The 25,106-nt window shown below is 42.6% G+C and overlaps 1 protein-coding gene and 1 long non-coding RNA gene across 2 annotated transcripts in view; one reads left to right on the plus strand and one right to left on the minus strand.

The window, feature by feature from the left end:
- Nucleotides 1-9,118: 9,118 nt before the first annotated feature.
- On the minus strand, nucleotides 9,119-13,829 carry TCL1A (TCL1 family AKT coactivator A). Its single transcript, XM_055097542.1, has 3 exons — nucleotides 13,656-13,829; nucleotides 11,926-12,102; nucleotides 9,119-11,508 (listed from the first exon to the last, which is right to left on the minus strand). Exons 1-3 carry the CDS (start codon nucleotides 13,773-13,775, stop codon nucleotides 11,461-11,463), a joined length of 345 nt encoding a protein of 114 aa, XP_054953517.1. The 5' UTR covers nucleotides 13,776-13,829; the 3' UTR covers nucleotides 9,119-11,460.
- Nucleotides 13,830-15,187: 1,358 nt separating this feature from the next.
- The window catches only part of LOC130540802 (uncharacterized), a 41,379-nt gene continuing 31,460 nt past the window's right edge, over nucleotides 15,188-25,106 (plus strand). The window contains exons 1-2 of the long non-coding RNA XR_008954805.1: nucleotides 15,188-15,415; nucleotides 17,175-17,272. This is a non-coding gene — a long non-coding RNA (uncharacterized LOC130540802). The remainder of the gene's footprint in view (nucleotides 15,416-17,174; nucleotides 17,273-25,106) is intronic.

Raw genomic sequence — 25,106 nt, forward strand, 5'->3', positions numbered from 1 at the left:
CTGGGGTAAGATCGTAGGTGGTTAGGAGTAAATAAAACCCCAGCTTTGTGACTCTGTATGACATCACACACTTTCAGCCTAGCATTGCCAACTACTAGGCACATTACCCTGAGCTGCTTGTAACAAAGGTAGTGATGTTCATTTTAAAAATATCAAGAAACAGATTAATAAAATTCAGAATATGGTATGTACAAATCCATCTTTACGAAAGGATTTTCTAGAATTTCAAGGAGAAAAAATGCATAATATACACATTTTATTCTTTTCCTTATATATACAAAGACCTTTGTTATAAGTAATTACAAAGCTAACGATACAGTTTTACTTCAGGTTTAGTTTTTCCTGCTGTGACATTAGCATTTGACTACATTCATTCTGAGAGAGCCTGAAGCAAAGGTAGGTGGGGGTGCTTGTCACCCTGTTGAACAGTTGCCCAAGAAAGTAGAGATGTTGAAAAAAGGCAGTTGTAACTTGGAGCAAAAATCGACCTAATTATTTGTGATTATATGCCATATTTTTTAAGGTGAGCATCTCAAGCCAACTGTTTGATTTTTTAAAAATCGAGCAAATTGTGTTATTCTTGCAACATTCCTGATCTCTAGTTGCAGACCGCTAGTAATTCCTTCTCTCCCGCTTAAATTATATGATAAAGATGAAAGGACAGACGCTGACATTTAGTTTGTCTCTCAGTGCTTTCTGTGATCTTTTTTCAAAGTAAAATAATCTTAGGAAAGGTTTTAATTTTTTCCTCCTAAGAACACTATTAATGATGCTTTTCACTGAATGTGGACAATATCATAAAGGAGGAATATTGAAATTTATGGAATCCACTATATGGCAGATACTTTCCATCTGTTACTTGCTTTAAAACTAAAATCCAGGCCGGGCGCGGTGGCTCACGTCTGTAATCCCAGCACTGTGGGAGGCCGAGGTGGGCGGATCACGAGGTCGGGAGATCGAGACCGTCCTGGCTAACACGGTGAAACCCCATCTCTACTAAAAATAACAAAAAAATTAGCCGGGCGTGGTGGTGGGCGCGCCTGTAGTCCCAGCTACTCGGGAGGCTGAGGTAGGAGAATGGCGTGAACCTGGGAGGCAGAGCTTGCAGTGAGCCGATATCGCGCCACTGCACTCCAGCCTGGGTGACAGAGCGAGACTCCGTCTCAAAAACAAAAACAAAAACAACCCAAAAGCCAACATTATCATCACAACCCAATGGTGGTTCATTTTGCCTGCTGCCCTGAAAAAATACAACAGTAGCAGGTGTTGCAGGGCCAGTTGAGTGAGAAGAGGGAGAAATTTCTCGAACCCATCTCCCTTTTTGGCCTCTGACCTTCTAGTTGAAACAAAATTAGTTACCTATAGACTTAAGTGAATGCTATACTGCACGTAGGCACATAACCCCAGCCTATATAAGCACTAAGAAAATTGCAACACTTTGAGTTGGTCTGGTGGAATTATCTCCACCCTTCTGCCTGTATCCGGTTATAGCAATAAATTCCCTTCTTTCCTAGATTATCTGCTTCTCATTATTGGGCTATGCGAAAACACAGCCGACCTGGCCCAGTTCCAGGAACAACATGGACATGGTGTTAAATCCAGAGAAGATAGCCCCAAGTTAGAGAACCAAGTTGCTCTGCATAATAAAGTAAGAATGTTGGTGTTTCAAGGATTACCTATGTAAAGGGAGGAGGAGGGTGCGGTCTGTGAGGCAGAGAGGACTTGAGAAAAGATGCAGGTGGTGGGGCTTTACTGGGGTGGTGGTAATGCTGTAACAATGCTTAAGGGTCTTTTTCAAAACAAAGTTTCTAATATCCCACTTTAAGCTGTAGTCTGAATGGTAACCCCCACCCCTCCCTAAACCCCCAAACGTAACCCCCAAACGTAACCCCCAATGTATCCCCAAAGGCTGACATCGGCAAGCCCTGTGGAGAAAGAATCAGAGTAGTGTTCACTGTAGGGTAGGGTGATGTGTGTGGAACAAGAATAGGATCAGCCATAAACCAAACGGAATCAGTGGATGTTAGAGCTCAAAGTAAGGGGTGATGGGGAGAAACGTAAGACCCCATTGAAATCCTTGGAGAGATTGTGAAAGGTGATGTGGGAGGGAGAGTCAAGCTAAATTAAGTCGAAAAAGATGGAGTGCCCCATCCGACATATAGATATAGGGAGCACAGGGCATTTCACAATGAACCAGATGGGATTATAAAACTATGGTCAGTCTATTATTCTTATACAAGATAGGCTAAATATGTGTGAGTCTCTCTTAAAATGAAGCTTTACTGTGGTTACACATGACCTCCAAGTTGTGGGGATGAGTAGAAATGAGACACTGTGTTACTTAACTCACTACAGTCCAGCCAGTAAGATGGTAAAGCGGCCATGGTTCTTGCTGTCCTTGCTTAGTGAGCTGATAGGGCCAGTGTTGAGGAGAGGCACCACCAGGTCAGAACAGCCCTGGCCATGTTCAGCCTTTAGGGGCCTTCTAAGTCCAGGGGCCCAAGTAATTGGCATCTTAACCAGTGAACCTGCTGTGTAAGTAAGTCCCGTACTACTGCACCAGGTACCAACATTGAATTTATAAGTTTTAGTATTGAGTAGTACAAAGAGCTCTCCCATATTATTAAAATGTGTTTAGTAGTCTCAAGAGCTATAGAATTTTCGCCTCAAACTATAAATGATCATTATAGTTAAGTATTTGTGAGAGCATTTTCTTGCAAAATTTCTCACTTAAATTTGTAAGTTGTATTTGCCGTAGGAGGTTCACTGACAATAAATTCATTGAACTAGCTCAAGTTAACTCACTTGATAAACAAAGAGGTTAGAATCTTTGAGAACTGGTGTATTTCCGCAGGCATTTCCTCACTGTGAATAAAGTTGTTTTGTAAGCAAAATACAGTGACAGTAACAAAGTAACTTTAAAACACAATAAGATTCAGGGCAAGATGCTGACAGTGGCATTGTTTTTCAGTCTCCCAATTCTCCTCACAAAGTCCAGAAGAGCAACCAGGATAGCAAAAGAAAAACTGAGTATAGAAAAGTAGGAAAAAAAAATCAGAATAAAAAGATGGAGAGAATTGAAGAGAAAGTGATGGATATAACAGGCAACAAAGATGCAACATATCCATAATAGAAGTCTCACCCCCAGACCCCCTCAAAGAGGAAAGTAAGGCAGTGGGTAGAAACTACTAAAGAAAACATTCCTGAAGACAAAAAAGATGACTTGAACCTGTGTACCTGAAGGGAACATGATGTGCCTAGAACATATAAACAAAAACAGTCGACTCCAAGACATAGCCTTAAAATTATTGTACGTTATAGAACAGAAATCTGTTTGGCATAAGGTAAAATGACCAAGTAACTTACATGGGATTAGATCTTCACAGAAGACTTTTAAGTTAAAAACACAGTGGAGTAAATGCAGTAACATAGTACAAATACCCAAGAAAGGAAATGTAACACCCTCCCCACTTCGGGATTTTTAAATTCAGCCAAATGACCTTCAAGTAGAAAGACCATAGACAAACCTTAATGAAGAGGAAGGAAGGAATCAGGAAATGATGTTCCTGTGAGCACTCCCTGAGTAATCCACTAAGCTATGAGCTTCACACAATCAAGAAATGTTTAGGAAGCTTTTCATTAGGACTAGTGGTGAGAAATGAATATGTTTAACTGAAGGACTAAGACTAAATAAAGGGCACGAGTGTGAGAAATCCTATGTGTTTGTTACATTCTCTGATAATAAAGGTATATTTCAGTTATCAAAAATGGGAAAAAAGGGAGAGAATATACCAAAAGCAAGCTTGATGGCTGCCTTGGAGGTATTACTTAGCACTTAAAGAATATTACTTTAGATGCTTTGGAGAGAGAGAGGGGTGGGGGAAGGAAATGTTAGTGTTTTCAATTCTGCTCACAATAGGGAATCAAAAGATGTGCACCACCCAACAGGTTGGCCACCAGTCACATGTGGCTATTTAAATTTAATTAATATTGAATAAAATTTTAAATTAAGTTTCTCAATTATACTAGCCATATTTCAAGTGCTCCATAGTCACAGAAGCTAGTGGCTACCACATTGGGCGACACAGATTCAGAACATGTCCAACATTATAGAAAGTTCTTTGGACAGTGCTACAGTAGATAGTACTTTTAAAGGAAAGGCTGGTCAGGTACAGTTGTTCATGCCTGTAACTCTGGCACTTTGAAAGGCTGAAGTGGGAGGATTGCTTGAGCCCAGGAGTTCAAGACCAGTCTGGACAATATAGTGAGACCTCATCTCTACAAAAAATTTAAAAAATTAGCCAGGCATGGTGGCACTCATCTGTAGTCCCAGCTACTCAGGAGGCTGAGGTGGGAGGTTTGCTCGAGCCTGGGAAGTAGAGGTTGTAGTGAGCTGAGATCGCACCACTGCACTCCAGCCTGGGCGACAGTGTGAGACGTGGTCTCCAAAGAAAAAAAAAGTAAAAGAAAAAAAGAGAAAAAGAAGGGCTGAGGAAACTACCCTAAGATATTAGTCTAAAGGTATGAAATGAAAATGCAACATGAAGAGAATACTAAAAAAGAATGTAGAAAACAGTCCCCATAGAGAAAAATTGTATATGTATATAAAAACAAACATAAAACAATACTAAGACCAGAACATCAGATACATCAATAACTGAAATGAGCTTAATTCACTAATTCAAAAAAATGCATCAAAATCCAACCTTTTTATACACATGCACACATATATGAATGAACATGCCTAAAACAAAGAGATTCAGAAAGATTTAAATAAGATGCTACGCACAAATATGCCAGACAAATGCAAATTAGTAGAAACAAATAGACACAGTTCATGATCTTCATATCTGACAAGGTAGAAATCTAGCCAGAAATCACTCAAAGAAAGGATAGTTCATTGAGCCAAAGGCTACACAAGATATAACAATCAACATTTATGTGGCCAGTAACACAGCAACAACTTTATGAAGCATAAACTACCAGAGATTAAAGGAGAAGATGGAAATATACTAATAGGAGACATTAGTGTATTTTTTTCAGGATGAGATAGAACAAATGAACAACAATAATGATGGAGAACACAGAAAGCCTGAGCCATATTAATAATAAAGCAGAGATTTATATCTCTGAACTTAGTTGAGAGAAATGCCTCCTTTTCAAATGCACAGGGAACAATCATGAAAACTGAGGACATCCATGTGCATTTGATATATAGGCATAATTTACATGGCCCAATATGTTTATTTATTTTAATTTTATTATTTTTATTTATTAATTTAATTTTATTTAATTTTACTTATTTTTCATTTATCTTTTATTTATTTATTTATTTATTTATTTAGACAGGGTCTCACTCCGTTGCCCGGGCTGGAGTGTAGTGGTGTGATCTTGGCTCACTGCAACTTTGCCTCCTGGGCTCAAGCGATTCTCCCACCTCCGCCTCCTGAGTAGCTGGGATTAGAGGTGTGTGCCACCATGCCTGGCTAATTTTTGTATTTTAGTAGAGATGGGGTTTCACCACGTTGGCCAGGCTGGTCTCAAGCTCCTGACTTCAAATGAGCTGCCTGCCTCGGCCTCCCAAAGCGCTGGCATTACAGGCATGAGCCACTGCTCCCGGCCTTTTTATCTATCTATCTATCTATCTATCTATCTATCTATCTATCTATCTACCTTAGAGATGAGTTCTCAACATCTTGTCCAGGCTTTGACAGGCAGAGGTGGGGGTATCACTTGAGTCCAAGAGTTCAAAAGTAGCCTGAGTAACATGGTGAAACCCTATTTCTAATAATAATATTTTTAAATTAAAAAATAAAATAAAATTTCTAGTATTAAAAAGTTATATATGATACCAAAATCAGACAAAGACATCACAAGAGAAAACTACAGACCAATACTTCTTATGAATACAGATATAAAAACCCTTAACAAAATACTAGCAAACCAAATCCAACAGCATATAAAAAAGATTATACACTAGGACCCAGTAAAATTCATCCCAGAAATGCAAAATGGTTCAACATACAAAAAAAAATGAGTGTATTACACCAGATCAATACAATAAAGGACAAAAACCAACATTCCAATAGATGATCATCTCAACAGATGCAGAAAAAACGTTTGACAAAATCTAACATCCCTGCATGAAAAAAAAAACACTCAATAAACTGAGAATAGAAGGGAACTTCCTCAATCTGATAAAGGACATTTATGAAAAAGCCATAGCTAATATCAGACTTAATGGTGAAAGATGAAGATTTCTAAGATCAGGACCAAGGCAAGGATGTCCACTCTCACTCTTTGTTTTTCTTTCTTTCCTTCCTTCCTTCCTTCCTTCCTTCCTTCCCTTCCTTCCTCCCTCCCTCCCTCCCTCCCTCTCTCTCTCTCTCTTTCTTTCTTTTCTTTTTTTTTCTTTTGAGACGGAGCCTTGCTCTGTTGCCCAGGCTGGAGTGCAGTGGTACAATCTTGGCTCACTGCAACCCCCACCTCCCGGGTTCAAGCGATTCTCCGGCCTCAGCCTTCCAAGTAGCTGGGATTATAGGCACCCGCCACCACGCCCGGCTAATTTTTGTGTTTTTAGTAGAGATGGGGGTTTCACCATGTTGGCCAGGCTGGTCTCAAACTCCTAACCTCAGATGATCCACCCATCTCGGCCTCCCAAAGTGCTGGGATTACAGGCATGAGCCACCATGCCTGGCCCACTCTCACTATTTCTATTCAACACAGTTCTAGAGGTTCTAGCCAGTTCTAGAGGTTCTAGCCAGGGTAATTAGGCAAGAAGACAAAAGGAAAATCATCCAGATTGGAACAGAATAAGTAAAATAAATATCACATCATGCTTGTGAGGATGGCCGTTATCAAAAAACCAGGAAACAACAAATGCTGGTGAGGCTGTGGCAAACCCTTGTGCACAGTTGGTAGGAATGTAAAATGTTGTAACTGTTATGGAAAACAGTATGGAGGCTCTTCAAAAAATTAAAAATAGAACTACCATATGGCTCAGCAATCCAACTGGCAGGTATTCATCTAAAAGAATTAGGAAACAGAATCTTGAACTGATATTTGCGTGCCCATATTCATGGCAGCACCATCCATAATAGCGAAGAGGTGGAAACCACCTTCTATCCACCTGTGGATGAATGAATGAGGAAATGGTGGTGCATACATACAATGAAACTTCATGCAGCCTTAGAAAAGAAGGAAGTCCTGCCATATGGTTGAGCCTGGAGGACATCACGCTAGGTGAAATAAATCAGTCACAGAAGGACAAATACTGCATGATTCCTACCTTAGATGAGGAAGCTAAAGTTATAAAAGTCATAGAAGTGGAAAGAAGGGTAGCAGTTTCCAGGAGCTGGGAAAGAGGAGGCGATGAAGAGTTGCTCTTTAAAGGGCACAGGGTTTTAGTGATGCAGGATGAAAAAGTTCTAGAGATCTACTGTACAACAATGTTCATATAATTAACAATACTGTACTGCACACTTAAAAGTCTGTTATGAGGGCAGATTTCATGTTAGTTTTTTTGTTTGCTTTTTTTTTGTTGAGAAAGGGCCTTGCTTTGTCACCCAGGCTGGAGTGCAGTGGCAGGAACACGGCTCACTGCATCCTTGACTTCCCAGGCTCAAGCGATCCTCCTGCCTCAGCCCCAAAAGTAGCTGACACTACAGGTATATACCACCACGCCAGGCTAATTAGATTTTTTTATCATAATAAAAAAAGAGTAAACTTAGGAATCAATTTAACAAAAGAAATGCAAAACCTATACTCTGAAAACTGCAACATGTTATTAAAAGAAATTAAAGAAAATATAAATATATATGTAATAAAATATGTAGAGGGAGGCTGGGCACGGTGGCTCACGCCTGTAATCCCAGCACTTTGTGAGGCCAAGGCGGGCGGATCACCTGAGGTCAGGAGTTCAAGACCAGCCTGACCAACATGGTGAAACCCTGTCTCTACTAAAAATACAAAAAATTAGCCGGGCATGGTAGTGGATGCCTGTAGTCCCAGTTACTTGGGAGGCGGAGGCAAGAGAATCGCTTGAACCTGGGAGGTGGAGGTTGCAGTGAGCTAAGACCGCCATTGCACTCCAGCCTGGGCAACAACAGTGAAACTCCACCTCAAAAAAAAAAAAAAAAATATATATATATATATATATATATGTATATATATATATGTATGTATATATATATATATATATATATATATGTGGAGGGAAAAATATGAGGTATTTAGAATACATTGGCAAAACAACTTTGTGTTTCCAGCCAAAACCCTAGAGTCAGTCTTGTGGAAAACTGAGATTCTGCATTGCATTTAGTTAATTTATTAGGGCCATTTATTCTTACAAAACAGCATTTCTTTTTGTAAGAAGTAATCCTTTTGCTATGTTTTTAATTTCCACAGCAAATTAAATCTGCACAGCACTTGCCATCCCCTCTTCCTAAGAATCTAGCTCCCTCTTTTTCAAGGCCCAATCTTAAATGCCATATCCACAGACAGGAATTTCCTTACCAGCCAATCGAACTCCCTACCATTACCCTGTTCTATTTTCTTCTGGGATTTTGCACCTTCTTTTTATCTTTTTCCAGAACTAAGGCTGCATGAGAGTGGGGCCTTCACCTTGTCCCTGCTGAGTCCCAGTTCCTGGCACCGTTCATGGTGATGGTCAAATATTTGGTCAACAAAAGAATCTCGCACAAAGCTTCCCTCTTTCTGGGTCCCCGCGTTCCTATTCCTAAAATGAGGCAGCTGCCTGATCTCCCATGGTCCCCCTGCTCTGACTTTCCACGTTCCAGCCCTGCTGAGAGGCACCTGTACAGTAATTGCTCCCACAGACCAAACTCCCCTGCTGCCATGGTCTGTGCAGGGTGACCGGGTTACAACAGAAGACACAAACCCTGGCACGTTGGACGTCAGTGCTTCTTCTCTGTCTAGTGCTGGTTAAGAAACCTGGGTTCAGAGACTGTAAAGCGGGAGAAGTAGTGTTTTTCTTATACAATTCTCTTAAAGCACTTCAGTTATATATCCCGCTGAATCCTCAGAACAACCCTCTGAGTTCATCTCTGTGACAAGAAAGCTGTGGACTAGAGACACAGGGAAGTGGGAAGGCCAGGATTCGACACAGGACTGATTCCCTTCTCTGGAAGGCATCCCCTGGTAATATCTGAGGTCCAGCTACTGTCTATAGAGGTACAGGAGGGGCAGCAGGGTCTTGAGAAGGGAGCAAGAGGACAGGGCACAGGGTGGGATCTGCTGTGACTGCAGGTCATGGGAGGTGGGGAAGGGAGTCTGCTTGGGGCCTGAGTGGTCAGGGACAGCTTCAGGCAGGAGGGGCTTCTGCTGGGATTGTGAGCAGAGAGGATAGAAGTTATCTGTGCAAGGACAGAGCCTGGTGAATGCCCAGGTAAGGAGGAGGCAGAGCTGGCTGGGGCCGAGGGCACATGGGAATGAGGAGGGTGAGGAGAGCAGGACCAGATGGAGGCAGGGGGGGCTCTGGAATAAATCAATCCATGAATATTTTTTATTTGGGGGCTGCCTATTCTCACTTCTCTCCACCAGAATCTAAGTCAAGGATAGAAGCTGATTCCGCACGAAGTTAGATAAACTATCTTGCATTTAATCAATCATTACAAAAAGTATTCATGCCACATACAACTTTGTAACACCCAGGTGCGTGACCATCTATAAAAGGGGGGAAACCCAACCTCTATCCCTTTTCCACGTGGGCAAGCCAAGGGTTCTGAGGGCTCATCCACAGGGCTCGCCGGCCTGGCCTCCTGCTGCGTCCTGGGCTGTGGACCACTGATCCAGAGGCTTCTGAGTCCTGAGCACAGATAAGGGCTCCTTTCAGGCCTTTCCTTGAGCTGCACCTGAACCTGTGTGGGCAGGCAGCGTTTGCAGGCGTGTTTACGGGCAGGCAGCGTTTGCAGGCGTGTTTACGGGCAGGCAGCATTTGCAGGCGTGTTTACGGGCAGGCAGCGTTTGCAGGCGTGTTTACGGGCAGGCAGCGTTTGCAGGCGTGTTTACGGGCAGGCAGTGTTTGCAGGCGTGTTTACGGGCAGGCAGTGTTTGCAGGCGTGTTTACGGGCAGGCAGTGTTTGCAGGCGTGTTTACGTGCAGGCGTAGCACCATGTGAGACCACTGGTCCGGGGTTTCAGAGGTCCTGCTAATGTGAATCGGCTGTGTTCTCACAAGTTCACGGAGCTGAGTGGGTGTGCAACATGAAACACTAGTGCTGTGAGGGACAGAAGGGACAGAAAGAGGCCGAAGACCATCAGCCAGCTGAGAAAAGCCGAGGCACAGGTATAGCTGGGCACCTGGAAGAAGCTCTGCCAAATGGAGTCCTCCTTGGCAGGAGTGGTAGTGCTAAGGCGAGCAGAGTGGGCTACAGGCAGGTCCTGCAGGCCCTGGGTAGAGCTCATCCTCTGTCTGTCCATTCCTCCAAGACCCCAGCGTGATGGAGGAGAAGACACAGACGTAGTAAACGAAGGTGAACAGAAACACAACATCCCCATTGTAGGCTGGCCAGGCTCAGGCCCTGGGGTGAAAGGAGACAGGTGCTGCAAGACCTGGAGAAGGACAAGAGAAGACAGAACCAAGGGTGAAGGAAAGGACCAGGCAGTGGCGAGGGGTGGTGCTGCTGGAGCAGGTCTAAGTGGGAAGCCTAGTGGTCAGGGATGACCCCCAGAGGCCTTCTGAGCCAAGGCAAATTCTGACACCTGGCTCTGTGATCTGAAGATGTCACTATACTTCAACTCATTTCTGAGTTTTGTACTCTTATTTCCTCAAAACTCAATAGCATATCTAATATCTGGCTCAGCTGATGTAATCAAGCACCAGTGCTTATTTAATAAAGCAATGGTAAGGCCGGGTGTGGTGGCTCATGCCTGTAATCCCAGCACTTTGGGAGGCCGAGGCGGGCAGATCATGAGGTCAGGAGATAGAGACCATCCTGGCTAACACGGTGAAACCCCGTCTCTACTAAAAAAAAAAAAATACAAAAAGTTAGCCAGGTGTGGTGGCGGGCGCCTGTAGTCCCAGCTACTCCGAGGGCTGAGGCAGGAGAATGGTGTGAACCCGGGAGGCAGAGCTTGCAGTGAGCTGAGATTGCACCACTACACTCTAGCCTGGGCCACAGAGCCAGACTCATCTCAAAAAAAAAAAAAAAAAAAAAAAAAAAAAAGCAATGGTAAATGAAAGTGCCAGCTGAAACTTGTGAAGTACCTTATAGATATGAGCAGCTGCGATAAAGGGGGCTGCCTACAAAGCCCTTGGCTCCCGAAGTGGTAAGGGAGAGACATGAGTGCCTCCAGGAAGCCTCTCCCATCCCTAGGGACCCTCAGATGGCAGCAGTCGGGGAGGGGTTAGCACTGCCTTCATGGAGAAGGGGTGGTCTTTCTTTCTGATACAGGCACTGTGGACTAAGAGGGGTCAGGCTCCAGTGGAGCTCACCATACATCAGTCATCTGGCAGCAGCTCAAGAAGCATGTCCTCCACGCCGTCAATCTGAGAGGCAGAGAGAGAGAGAAGGCATTGATCGGCCAGAGCCCTCCACTCCCTCCATTCCTCACTCCTGCGCCTTCCCCTAGCTGGAAACAGCAGGTAGGAACCCAGGTGTGAGGATTTCAGGGGCTCTTGGAGACTGCCCCTCCTCCCACCAGCCTTCAGCCTGTGACTGCCCACCACAGATGTCTTCCTGCGGCTAGCTGGTGGCTGGGAGGAAGTGGAGGTAGGGTTCTGTTAGAGACCTCAGAGGATCTATCTTCTCTCTGGTAAAGTCCTTTAGAAATCCGCACTTGTACATTTCCCCCATTTTTTAATGCTTTTGGGACTGGGATGGAGGGAAGATAAACCACTAGGGCCAGACATGGAGGAGGGCAAACCCAAGATCACCCGATGGACCTCTGGGGGAAAGACACTCACCTTGATGTGGTACACTAAGCGCCAGAAACTGGAGTCTGAGGATCGGTATCGTCCATCAGGGTAGAGCTGCCACATGATAGGCAGCAGGCTTGGGCCTATCTGGGTGGGGGTCATAGGCCTCCCCAGGACGACGTCTTCCCGACGCAAGAGCACCCGTAACTGTAACCTATCCTTTATCTGAGGAGAAGAAAAGGACAGGGCATACTTTCAGGTTCCGCTTGCCAGGGCTTTTCCAGGCGCAGAAAACCGGAATCCCTCCTGCCAGCCACCCACCCATCTGGGCAGGGGTCCGAGTGTGAAATGATGGTCATCACTGTTCCCTGAAGCTCACTTCCTTAGGCCATGCATGCTCCTCTCAGGGACTCTGGCTGGGCCAGGACCACCAGCACACACATGTGTCTAGCCACCCAGACAGGGCCATGAAAGGCACACTTTTTTCTGGCGGGTTGCAGTGGCTCACACTTGTAATTCCAGTGCTTTGGAAGGCAGAGGCAGGAGGATCGCTTGAGGCCAGGAGTTTAAGACCAGCCTGGGTCACAGAGCGAGACCCTGTATCTACAGGAAAAAAAAAAAAAACAACAAAGAAAGAAAGAGAGAAAAAGAATACTGGCCTTTTCAATGATGTGAGGCAAAATCTGTCCCACAGTTTGCTAGTGGGTTATTTTTTGTGGAGCATGTATCATGATTTTATGAAAAACTGTCTGGTTCGTGGTTTTGGTGTCACGTTGAAGAAGAGATTTCTCAGAGATTTAAAAAAAGAAATCCACTGAATCTTCAAATTATTTCTTCAAATTTTGATTTTAAAAAAGTAAGTATTTAACTTGATTTTTAAAGTAAAAACATATTTAAAAAATTGAAATGCCAATAAAAATGCAGATTTTGTGGTGGTTAAGAGCCTAGAATTCCAACCCCATTACCTACTAGCAATCTTACCTCGGACAAATGTACATTTTTGTGCCTCAGTTTCCCATCTGTAGAGACACAGTCAACACTCAATAATTTTTGATTGTTTGCTACTGGACATACATGTTCTAATGTATTTTTTAATTTTTATGCTTTCTTCAGTGTATGTTTGGAAAGAGTTTGAACATTTTTTGACTCTTTTTCATTGAGTAAATCCAAATACTTGTAAAAGACTTATCTATTTCTTTAACAAAAACTTAACATGGATTAAGGACCCATCTTAAGGCATCACACATTATAAAAGTCAATATTGATTCAATACCGGCGCTTTTACTACATCACTTGTTAAATTTGTTTTCTAAATAAAGCCCAGAGGTAATGGAAAATACTTCACACTCTAGGGCAGTGTTTGCTATGCCTGGTTGACCCTAAACTGTTGAGGGTTCTTTTTAAAAATACAGATTTCTGGGACCCACCTGAGATGATTCCGATAATCGGCCATATGGATGAGTCACTTAGAGATACCCATTTTTAAGGATTAGGACCCCGAAGCCCAGAAAATGCCTGCTGTAGTCAACATTATAGTCACACTCCACAGGCACTGGGTCCCCCCCTTTGACCGACATTCCTTTGCGGTTTTCCCACCCTTCTTCCCTGCCTGGAGAACTCCTATTCATCCTCCAGAGCCCGGCTCAAAGTGGCTTCATCTGTGGGGATCCTCCCTGCCCCATAGTGAGTGCTCCTTGAGTCCTCGCCCTTCCTAGGGCATCCCAAGCTCCCAGGGGCTGCCCCTGCTGCCTCGCCATCCGCTCCAAAGCTGGCTGTACCTCGATGGTTAAGGGCAGCCAGGCATGCTGCCTCTCGTCCAAATACACGAACTTCTCCCAGGCCCACAGGCGGTCCGGGTGGTCGGTGACTGCCTCCCCGAGTGTCGGGCACTCGGCCATGGCGTCCTCGGGCCGCCTAAGAAGCAAGAGCCAGAGCCTCTCAAGGCCGCTCGCTGGTCCCTGGGATGTGGGGCCGACCCTTTATATCCGGGCAGCATGCGGCCGCCACCAAGCGGCGGGGCGGGAGGACGGCCTTGGGGCGGGACCCCGGGTCGGGAGAACGACCTTGGGGCGGGGCGTAAGGCAGGATGGGGCGGGGTTTGTGGGGGTCTTGGTGGCAAGTGAGGGTCCCGCGCAGGCGCTACGTCCCGGCCTGACTTGCTCCCTGGAACGGTGGCAGCGCCTGGGAACGCAGACCCGGCCCCAGCTGGCCCGCGCCTTCCTCGAGGCCCCGGCCAGCAGCGACCCCGACCGCCGCCCTCTGCTGCTGCTGGAGAGGCACCGGGGTGACCTTGGCCCTTCTTCTGGAAGACCCCGCCGCTTCCCTCGGCTGCCGGACCGGGACTCTGGGCCTCTGCTGGGAACTCACAGTCGACACCAGGATGCCCAGAGCCAGGACACACTCCTCATCTTCTGGGATCAGAAGAGACCCGCGCGGGCCTGAGTTAGGCCTGGGCTTTCCCGGGTTCCCTGGATCTCCACCAGCCTGTGCCTTTGAGTGTCAGAGTACGTTTTTTGGCAAAGGACAACTCCTGACGCTCCCTCTCCCTCTTCCATACACAAAGCATGCGTTTTCCACAGGTCTGATGTGCTGTGGACATCTAATAGCTATTACAAAATGGAGAATCATGGGTTTTTCCCCTTGGGCTTTGAGTTTACTAGTGAAAGCATAGTTCGAAATGAATACTTAAAAAGAAATCCCTCCTTCCACCCTAAGATCAATGGATTTGAAAAGTGCCTGGTTTATATGATCAAAACCACCCCTCTGTAAATTACAAGCAATAAGGAAAACAATTTCACTTTATTTTGCAGTAACGCATTCCCACTAAGGCAATTAAGAAAGTCATGCACAATGAAAAACATGTGAAACCAGCTCCAGCCTGGTTCAAACATCACCATGGGATGGAGTTTGGTGTCTCATCTTCCAGCTGTTTCCCAGTTCTCTGACCAGGCACTAAGAACATAATTTGTGATCCTTTGAAATATCACCAAAGTGGAAATTAAGAGATCTGATGAGGACATCTGATTCACCTGGCAGCTGGGTATCTGTCTCTTTGCCTATCCAGAGAGCCTAATTCCCAAGAAGGGGCTGAGAGGGCCTAAGGTAGTCGAGACATAATGGGATTTACCAGGAACACAACATAGAAGAGAAAAGCCAAGGGAAGTTGGGGGTGGAGTGAGGGCCCCTGAGCTCAGCAAACCTCTTTTCCACTGTAGCCCTTAGTGGTGTTAATATTTAATATGCAAACTTAAAGGTTTCATGCTGATTTTCCTGTGAATGGCTCTTGACTCCAGACCCAGATAGCCACAGAGCAAGATGACAAGCTCGCTAATAAGCTCTGTTGGGGAGGTCTCAGCCCAGGCCAGAGCTGTGAAGTGAGAAATAACAAGTCCAGTTTAAATAGTGCTGCTGGGATGGACTTTTGTGGCCAGGGAAGGGGTACCCAGGAGCCAGTGTGGCCACTGACCCAGCCTCATCAATGGCCCTAGGATCCAGAATGCCACAAACAATGGAGCAAGAATCAGATCTGTGTGTCTGGGTAAGCAGAATGTTCTGGGAATATAATTCCTTTTTCCTTCTTTTGTAAGAACAGTTTATTTCTTCAGTTTTGCATGAGGGCTTCTTAATATTGAGCAAGAATATACATCATTATTGCGTGAGATTTAGAAAATTATTTGAGAGAGGGTTCCAATAAATGAAAATGAATTAAGGATGTCTGTGGAGTTCATTGGGCAACTTATAGAGCCCTTGAGCTTTTTTAAGTGAACATTCCACAAGAGGGGAAACAGTAGCTATTGCATAGTCTCAGAGCTGTCTCTGAGCCTCCGTGGCATGTTATCTGCCCCATCTAAGGGTTATAAAGGCCATAAGCCTAGCTTTAGAATTTTATGTTCCTTTCCAAGTCTTTGTTAGTCTGATTTCCCTGAGGATAAGCAAATGGATGTTTCACACAGAAAGCTACAGGAAGCAATCATTTTGACAGAATCCTTAATGGATGCGTTCATGTCCTGATTTAGATCTAGTTTTGCCTTTACCACGATCACCTGTGAACTTGACAAATCCTTTGCAACTTGGCCTCAGTGCCATAGTTTTGTAATGAATGGGCCAAACTACCTGCTCTCTAAGCTTGTTTCTAACTCAGTAGGCCCCAATCCTCCTATAACATTGCCTAGCGGGAGGAGGGAATAGTTAAGAAAAGAGATGGACAAAATATATGATGTTAGTTCAGGAATGCCTACAGTTTTTGGTACAGTGGCTGTAGATCAAGGACCCCAGTGGAATTCATGGGAGCCATTCTTCTTGTTTGGGTTCCAAAGAAGGGGTTGAGGAGTAGTCAAGGCCATCAGGATGACCTTGACTCAAAGTGTTGTCCCTGGACCAGCTACAATAGCATCACCTGGAGCTCGTAAGAATGACAGAATCTGGAGCCTCCCCCAAGACTACTGAGTCAGAATCTGTATTGGAACAAGACCCCCAGGTGATTCACGGGCATGGTAAATGTTGGGCTATATGGAGGGAGGGTCAAGAGGGAGAGATAGGGGGTGTCTGATTCAACACACCAGTGCCCTCCAGATTTCTCCAACTATGACACAGGACTTATATCGGTGTTTATGTATCATTTACTTCCAGGCTATCTTATTTTCTGCCAAAATCACCTCTAATATATAGAGTGTTTTCCTCTTAAAAGAAAATCCTAGTAACCAAGGTCATCCTAACCAACCCTGGGGTCCTTGATTTTCAATGATTATAGCAAGCTGGAAAGAGCCTAGAGGCTACTTAGGTGTTTAGGCCTTTGGGCCCTATGATGACTGACCCTAAACCACTAAGAATCACCTGGGAAGCTTTAATAAAACACCTGCGCCTGGATCCCACTCCAAACCAATTACATCAGAATCTCCGAGATTGAGGCTTGAGAAAAGTAGGTGATGCTAACATGTAGGCAGGGTTAAGTACAATTTCTCTAAGATCTGAGTGACTGTTTTTGATGTGTGCACAGATTTATAAATCTAAATAACTATGAAAATGTCAAAGCTATTCTTTCTACCATCAATTCTCATTGTAAACTTCACCCCAACTCCATATTTTACTTCTTTCCCTTTGCCCTACTTTGCTGCTTCCAATCCTTTGTGGTCAGGGATCCATAGCCCTAAGTTTATTGGAATCATAAGGGTCTGAGATCTTGCTAATGTGTAAAACACAGAATCTGTGATATATATGTAGCTATTAAGGCATCCATGCCTGGAGTGTTTTGTTTGTTTGTTTGTTTTTTGAGACAGAGTTCCCCTCTTGTTGCCCAGGCTGGAATGCAATGGTGTGATCTTGGCTCACTGCGACCTCCACCTCCTGGGTTCAAGCGATTCTCCTGCTTCTGCCTCCCGAGTAGCTGGGATTACAGGTATGCGCCACCACGCCTGTCTAATTTTGTATTTTTAGTAGAAACGGGGTTTCTTCATGTTGGTCAGGCTGGTCTTGAACTCCCGACCTCAGGTGATCCTCCCACCTCGGCCTTCCAAAGTGCTGGGATTACAGGCATGAGCCACCATGCCCAGCCCGTTTTTTTTTTTTTTTTTTTTTTTAATTCCTAGGTCTGGGCCATAGTTGAAATAATTAAGGCTGCTGATCAAGTGAGTTCAGGGTACAAAAGATGTTGTAGCCTTTACTCATAAGGGATGAAATGGTATCTCTAAATTAATGGAGAATCTGAGACAAGGATATTTCAAGTAGAAATTAGGGACTGATCCTACTCTGCCCACTACATAGCTATCATCTCTCTCTTTAAAATTAACAGTTCTAAGGAACTTAAAGCTTCTCCAACTTTAAGGTGTATATGGAGATTTTATTTAAATACAGATTCTAATATGGTAGGGTTGAGGCGATTCTCAAGATTCTGAATTTGTAACATATTCATATCCTCGGAGTTGAGGCAGGTACTAATGGTCTATAAATCACCTCTGGGTAGCAAGGACCTATACTAACCCCCATGCTACCCTTGATACCCACACAAAACACAAATGAAAAACACAACTCACAACCCCTACTCAAAATGCAGCGAATAGTTGATTCTGCCAAGCTAGCAAGTGACCAAGATGTGATAGAATTGCACTGGACACTTTGAGCTACAACTGTGGTTGCCATTTGCCAGAGGCAAGTTAAAGTTGACCTACATTTGTATTGGAAACATTTCTCAATCCTGGGATTACTCCACACCTTGGGTGTTACTGTCCTACTGATGCTATGATGCCTACAGCTTTGTTTTTGTTTTTCTGTTTTGTTCAAAAATGTTTTAGCTATTCAGACCTTTTGTGGTTCCATATGAATTTTAGGATTATTTTTTCTGTTAATGTGAAAGTGTTGTTGGAATTTTGGTAGGGATTGCGTTGAATATGTAGGTTGCTTTGAGTGGGATGAACATTTTAATAATTTTAATTCCTTCAATCTATGAACATGAGATATTGTTCCATTCGTTTGTGTCTTCTTCAGTTTCTGTCATGGGTATTTTGTAGTTTTGTGTGTTCAGATCTTTCACCTCATTGCTTACATTTATTCCTAAGTATTTTCTTATTTTTTGTAGCTATTGTGAATGGGATTTTTAAAATTTCTTTTTCACATAGCTCATTATTAGTGTATAGAAACGTTACTGATTTTTGTATGTTGGTTTTTGTATCCTGCAGTTTTACTGAATTCATTTATCAGTTCTAACAGCTTTTGGATGGAATCTTTAGGAGTTTTCTATACATATAAGATCATGTCCTCTACAAACCGAGACAATTTAACTTCTTCCTTTTCATTTGGATGCCTTTTCTTTCTTCTACCTGTTGCTCTGATTAGGATTTCCAGTTCTGTGCTGATTAGAAGCAGTGAGAGTGAGCATCCTTCTCTTGTTCCTGATCTTAGAGAAAAAGCCTTAAACTTTTTACTATTCAGTATGACATTAGCTGTGGACTTGTCATATATGCTTCATTGTACTGAGGTACATTCCTTCTAGACCTAATTTGTCGAGAGTTTTTACCTTGAAAGGATATTCAGTTTTGTCAAATGCCTTTTCTGCATCTATTGAGATGATCATATGGTTTTTGTCCTTCATTCTGTTAATGTGATGTGTTACTTTTACTGGTTTGTGTACATTGAACTATCCTTGTATCCCTGGGATAAATATCATTTGATAATGATGAATGATCCTTTTGATGTGCTGTTGAATTCAGTTTGCGAGTATTTTGTTGAGGATTTTTACATCTATATTCATCAGGGATATTGGCCTGTAATATATTTTTTTCTTGCAGTGTCCTTGTCTGACTTTAGTATCAGGGTAATGCTGGCCTTATACAATAAATTTGGAAGTATTCCTTCCTCTGCAATTTTTTGGAGCACTTGGGAAGGGTTGGTATTAGTTCTTTAAATGTTTGGTAGAATTCAGCAGTGAAGCATCAGGTTGTGGGGCTTTTCTTTGATGGGAGACTTTTTATTACTGATTCAATCTTCTCACTTGTTATTGCTCTGTTCAGATTCTCTGTTTCTTCATGATTCAGTCTTACTAGGTTATATATGTCTAGGAGTTCGTCCATTTCTTCTAGTTTATCCAATTTGTTGGCACAACATTATTCATAGCAGGCTCTTATGAACCTTTATATTTCTGTGGTATCAGTTTCATCTTTCATTTCTGATTTTGTTTGTTTAGGTCTTCTCTTTTGTTAGTCTAACTAAAGCTCTATTGATTTTGCTCTTTTCAAGACATCAACTCCTAGTTTCCTTGATCTTTTCTACCGTTTTTCTAGTATATTTCATTTATCTCTGCTCTGATCTTTATTATTTCCATTCTTGTGCTAATTTGAACCTTAATTTCTTCTTCTTTTTCCAGTTTGTGGAGGTATGATGTTAGGTTGTTTATTTAAGATCCTTCTTTTTTGATGTAGGCATTTATTGCTATAAACTTCCATCTTAGAACTGCTTTTGCTACATCTCATATGTTTTGGTATGTTGTGTTTCCACTTTCATTTGTTTCAAAATATTTTTAAATCTTCCTTGTAATTTCTTCTTCAACCACTGGTTGTTTAGGAGCACGTTGTTTAATTTCCACATACTTGTGAATTTTCAAAATTCCTCCTATTGATTTCTAGTTTCATGCCATTGTGATTGGAAAAGATACCTGATGTGATTTCAATTTTTTAAAATTTGTTAACACTTGTTTTGTGGCCTAACATATAATCTATCTTATAGAAGGTTCTCTGTGCTTTTGAGAATATATTCTGCTTATGTTGTGTAGAATGTTCTGTATATGTCTGTTAGGTCCATTTTGTCTAAAGTGTAGCTCAAGTTCAATATTTCTGTATTGATTTTCTCTCTGGATGATCTGTCCATTGTTGAAAGTGGAGGTATTAAGTTCCCTTACTATTATTGTATTGCAGTCTATCTCTCTCTTCAGGTCTATTAATATTTGCATTATATATTTAGATGCTCTGAGGTTGAGGGTATATACATTTGTAATTATTTTATCTTCTTGATGAATCGACTCATTTATCATTATATAATGACCTTTGTCTCTTTTTATAGTTTTTAACTTAGTCTCTTTTTTTATGTAGTCAATGTTCTCCTGAATTAAGGTCTATTTTATCTGATGTAAATATAGCTATCTCTGCTCTCTTTTGGTTTCCATTTGTATGAAATATCTTTTTCCATCCCTCCACTTTCAATTTATGTGTGTTCTTAAAGGCAAAGTGAGTCTCTTGTAGGTAGCATGTAGTTGAGTCTGCTTTTTTTCTTTTTTTAAATCAATTCAGCCACTCTTTTTCTTAGAGAATTTAATCCATTTATATTCAAGGTAATTATTAATAGGTAAGGACTTACTACTGTAATTTTGCTCGTTGTTTACTGGTTATTTTGTAGATCCTTTCTTCCTTTCTTGCTCACTTGCTGTTTACCTTTGTGGTTAGATGGTTTTCTCTAGTGGCATGCTTTGATTCTTTACTTTTTATCTTTTGTGTATCTACTATAGATTTTTGCTTAGTGGTTATCATAGGCTTACATAAAACATCAAATAGTTACAATGGGCTATTTTAAGCTGATAACAACTTAACCTTGATCACAAAAACCTCTACGCTTTTACTCCAGTGCCCCTCCAACTACATTTTATATGTTTGTGTAATAATTTACATATTTTTATATTGTGTATCCCTTAACAAATCATTGTAGTTGTTATTCTTTTTAATAGTTTGGTCTTTTAACCACCCCCCCCCCTTTTTTTTGAGATGGAGTTTCACTCTTGTCACCCAGGCTGGAGTGCAATGGCATGATCTCGGCGCACTGCAACCTTCACCTCCTGGGTTCAAGCGATTCCTGCCTCAGCCTCCTGAGTAGCTGGGAATACAAGCATGTGCCACCACACGCGGCTAATTTTTGTATTTTTAGTAGAGATGGGGTTTCACCAGGTTGGCCAGGCTGGTCTCAAACTCCTGACCTTAGGTGATCCGCCCACCTTGGCCTCCCAAAGTGCCGATTACAGGCATGAGCCTCCATGCCTAGCCTTAACCTTCATACTAAAGATATAAGTGATTTACACACTACCATTTCAGTATTAGGGTATTGTGAATTTGACTCTGTACTTACTTTTACCAGTGAATTTTATACTTTTATATGTTTTCCTGTTACTTGTTAGCATCCTTTTCTTTCAGGTTAAAGAATTCCCTTTAGCATTTCTTGTAAGGTATGTCCAGTGGTGACAAACTCCCTCAGCTTTTCTTTTCTGGGAAGTCTTTATCATTTCCTAAAGGACAGCTTTGTCAGGTAAAGCATTATTGGTTTGCAGGGGTTTTTTTCCCTGAAGCATGTTGACTATATCATCCCACTCTCTCCTGGCCTGTAAGGTTTCTTCTGAGAAATCCACTGCCAGCCTTGTTAGAGCCCTTTTTTATGTGATATGCTTCTTTTTTCTTGCTGCTTTCAGGATCCTCTCTTTGTCTTTGATTTTTGACAGTTTGATTGTAATATGGCTTGGTGCAGTCTTATTTGGATTGAATTTGATTGGAGACTTTTGACCTCCCTATACCTCAATATTTATATCTTTCCCCAGATTTTGGAAGTTTCTAACTTTTATTTATTCGTTTATTTATTTTCTTTGGTGCCCCTTATGCACCAGGAAGCTTTCATTTTTTTAGATAAGCTTTCTGGGTTTTTTTTTGTTCTTCTCTTCTGCTTCTTGGTCATCCATAATTTAAATATTTGTTCTCCTGATGCTGCCCCATAAATTCTTTAAGCTTTCTTCATTGTTAAAGTTTTTTCTTTTTTCTCCTCTGACTGTATACTTTCATATAACCTGTCTTTGAATTCACGGATTCTTCTTTTGCTTTATTAATTCTGCTGTTGATGCTCTCTGTTGCACTTCACATTACATTCACCAAATTCTTCAGCTCCAGAATTTTCATTTTTGCATATGATTTCAATCTCTGTTTATTTTTGTATATGATTTTGATCTATTTTGTTCATTTATGTTTCTCTGATTTAATTGAATTGTTTTTTTGTATTTTTATTGAAATTCTCTGAGCTTCCTTATAGCAATTATTTTGAATTCTTTGTCAGGCAGTTTATATATCTCCATTTCTTTTGGGTCAGCTACTGGGAGATTATTGGTTTTTTGTTTGTTTTGTGGTGTGGCATACTTTGGATATTTGTCTCCTCTAAATCTTATGTTAAAATGTAATCTCCAATATTCAAGGTGGGACCTGGAGGTATTTGGATCACAGGGAGAGATCACTCATGAATGGCTTGGCAGCCTTCCCACAGTAATGAGTAAGTTCTTGCTCTATTAGTTCATGTGATATCTGGTTGGTAAAGAGTCCGGGACCTCCCCCCAATCTCTTGCTTCCTCTCACCATGTGACATGCCCCTTTACCTTCTACCATGAGTAATAGCTTCCTGAGGCCTCACCAGAAGCAGATACTGGTGTCATGCTTCTTGTACAGTCTACAGAACCATAAACCAAAATAAACTTCTTTTCTTTATAAATTACCTAGCCTCAGGCATTCCTTTATAACAATGCAAAATGGACTAATACAGAAAAATTAGTACTGAGTAGTGAGGTATTGCTATAAAGATACCTGAAAATGTGAAAGTGGCTTTGGAACTGGGTAACAGGCAGAGATTGAAGGAGTTTGGAGGGCTCAGAAGAAGACAGGAAAATAAGGGAAACTTTGGAACTTATTAGAGACTGGTTAAGTGGTTGTGACCAAAATGCAGATAGAAATATGGACAGTAAAGGCTAGGCTGACAAGGTCTCAGATGGAAATGAAAAACTTACTGGGGGATGGAGCAAAATTCACCCTTGTTACTCCCTAGCAAAGAACTTAACTGCATTTTATCCATGTCCTAGGACTTTATGGACAACTAAACTTAAGAGTGATGACCTAGGATATCTGGCAGAAAAAGTTTCTAAGCAGCAAAGCATTCCAGAAGTGGCATGGCTACTTCTAACAACCTACAGTAAGATATGGGAGCAAAAATCCTCAGCCTGTTCATGTGGTAGAGAAGGAAAGAGCATCTTCAGGAGAGGAATCCAAAGGAGAAGGATCCATGCAGGCTGGGGAGCAAACTCTTCTAGAGAGATTAGCATGACTAAAAGGGAGCCAAGTGCTAATATTCAGTAAAATGGGGAAAAGGCATTACAGGAATCTTCCAGGTCACCCCTCCCATCACAAGCCCAGAGGCCTAAAAGGACAGACGGGTTTTAGGGGTCAGGCCCAGGGCACAATTGCCCTGTGCTGTCTTACCTTGCAATGCTGCTCCCCACATACTTGCAGCACAGGCTCCAGCCTTGGCTCAAACAGCCCCAGGTACAGCTTGGGTCACCACTTCAAAGAGTGCAAGCCATAAGCCTTGGGGCTTCCACATGGTATTGGATCTGCAGGTGTGCATAATGCAAGAGTTATGGAGACTTGGCAGCTTCCACCTAGATTTCAGATGTATGGAGAATCCTGGGTGCCCAGGTACAAACCTGTCACAAGGGCAGAGCCCCTACAGAGAGCCTCTGCTAAGGCAATGATGAGGAGAAATGTGGGATTGGAGCCCCCACACAGAGTCTCCACTAGGGGACTACCTAGTAGAACTGTGCAAACTGGGCTAACACCCTCCAGACCCCATAATGGTAGAGCCACCAGCAATATGCACTCAGCCTGGAAAAGCTGCAGACATTCTACTCCAACCCATGAAAGCAGAGCCACATGGCATGCACCCAACAAAGCCATGGGGATGGAGCTGCCCGGGGCTTGGAGGGCCTACCCCTTGCACCAGTGTGCTCAGGATGTGGAACATGGAGTCAAGGGAGATTATTTTGGAGCTTTAAGGTTTAATGTCTGCCCTGTTGGGTTTTGGACTTGCATGGTACCTGTTGTTCCTTTCTTTTGGCAGATTTCTCCCTTTTGAAAAGGGACTGTTCACCCAGTGCTTGTATTATCATTGTATCTTGGAAGTAAATAATTTATTTTTGATCACACAGCCTCATAACTCTAAGGAATTTGCCTTGAATCTCAGATGAGACTTTCGAGTTGATGTTTGGAACAAGTTAAGACTTTGGGAGACTACTGGAAACGGATCATTGTATTCTGCGATATGAGAAAGACATGATGAGATTTGGGGGACCAATGAGGAATAATATATTTTGGATATTTGTCCCCTCCAAATCTTATTTTGCAATGTAATTCACAATGTTGGAGGTGGGGCCTGAAGAGAGGTTTTAGATCATGGGGGCAGGTCCCTCATGAATGACTTGGTGCCCACCCTATGGTAATGAGCAGGTTCTTGCTCTATTAGTTAATATGAGACCTGGTTGTTTAAAAGAGTATGAGACCTCCCTCTTTCTCTTACTCCCCCTATTGCCAAGTAATATATCTGCTCCCCCTTTGCTTTCTGCCATGTGTAATAGCTTCCTGAGGCCTCACCAGAAACAGGTGCTGGTGCCATGCTTCTTGTACAGTCTGAAGAACCATAAGCCAAAATAAGCCTCTTTTTGTTATATAAGCTACCCAGCCTCATGTATTCCTTTATAGCAATGCAAACGGACTAATACATGGCAATATGTATTCTTGGCTTTTCATGTTTCTTGTTGCCTTATGTTGAATTCTGCACATTTGTTAAGATCAATCCCTTCCAGACTTTATGGGCTAGTTTCAATGTGGAAAGACCTTCTTCTACTTGGAGGTGTGAAGGCACTTCCTGGATGCTATGTAGCAGTTCTGACACCAGTG

This window comes from Pan paniscus, chromosome 15, assembly GCF_029289425.2.
Source record: "Pan paniscus chromosome 15, NHGRI_mPanPan1-v2.0_pri, whole genome shotgun sequence".
In the NCBI taxonomy this organism is placed as follows: Eukaryota; Metazoa; Chordata; class Mammalia; order Primates; family Hominidae; genus Pan; species Pan paniscus.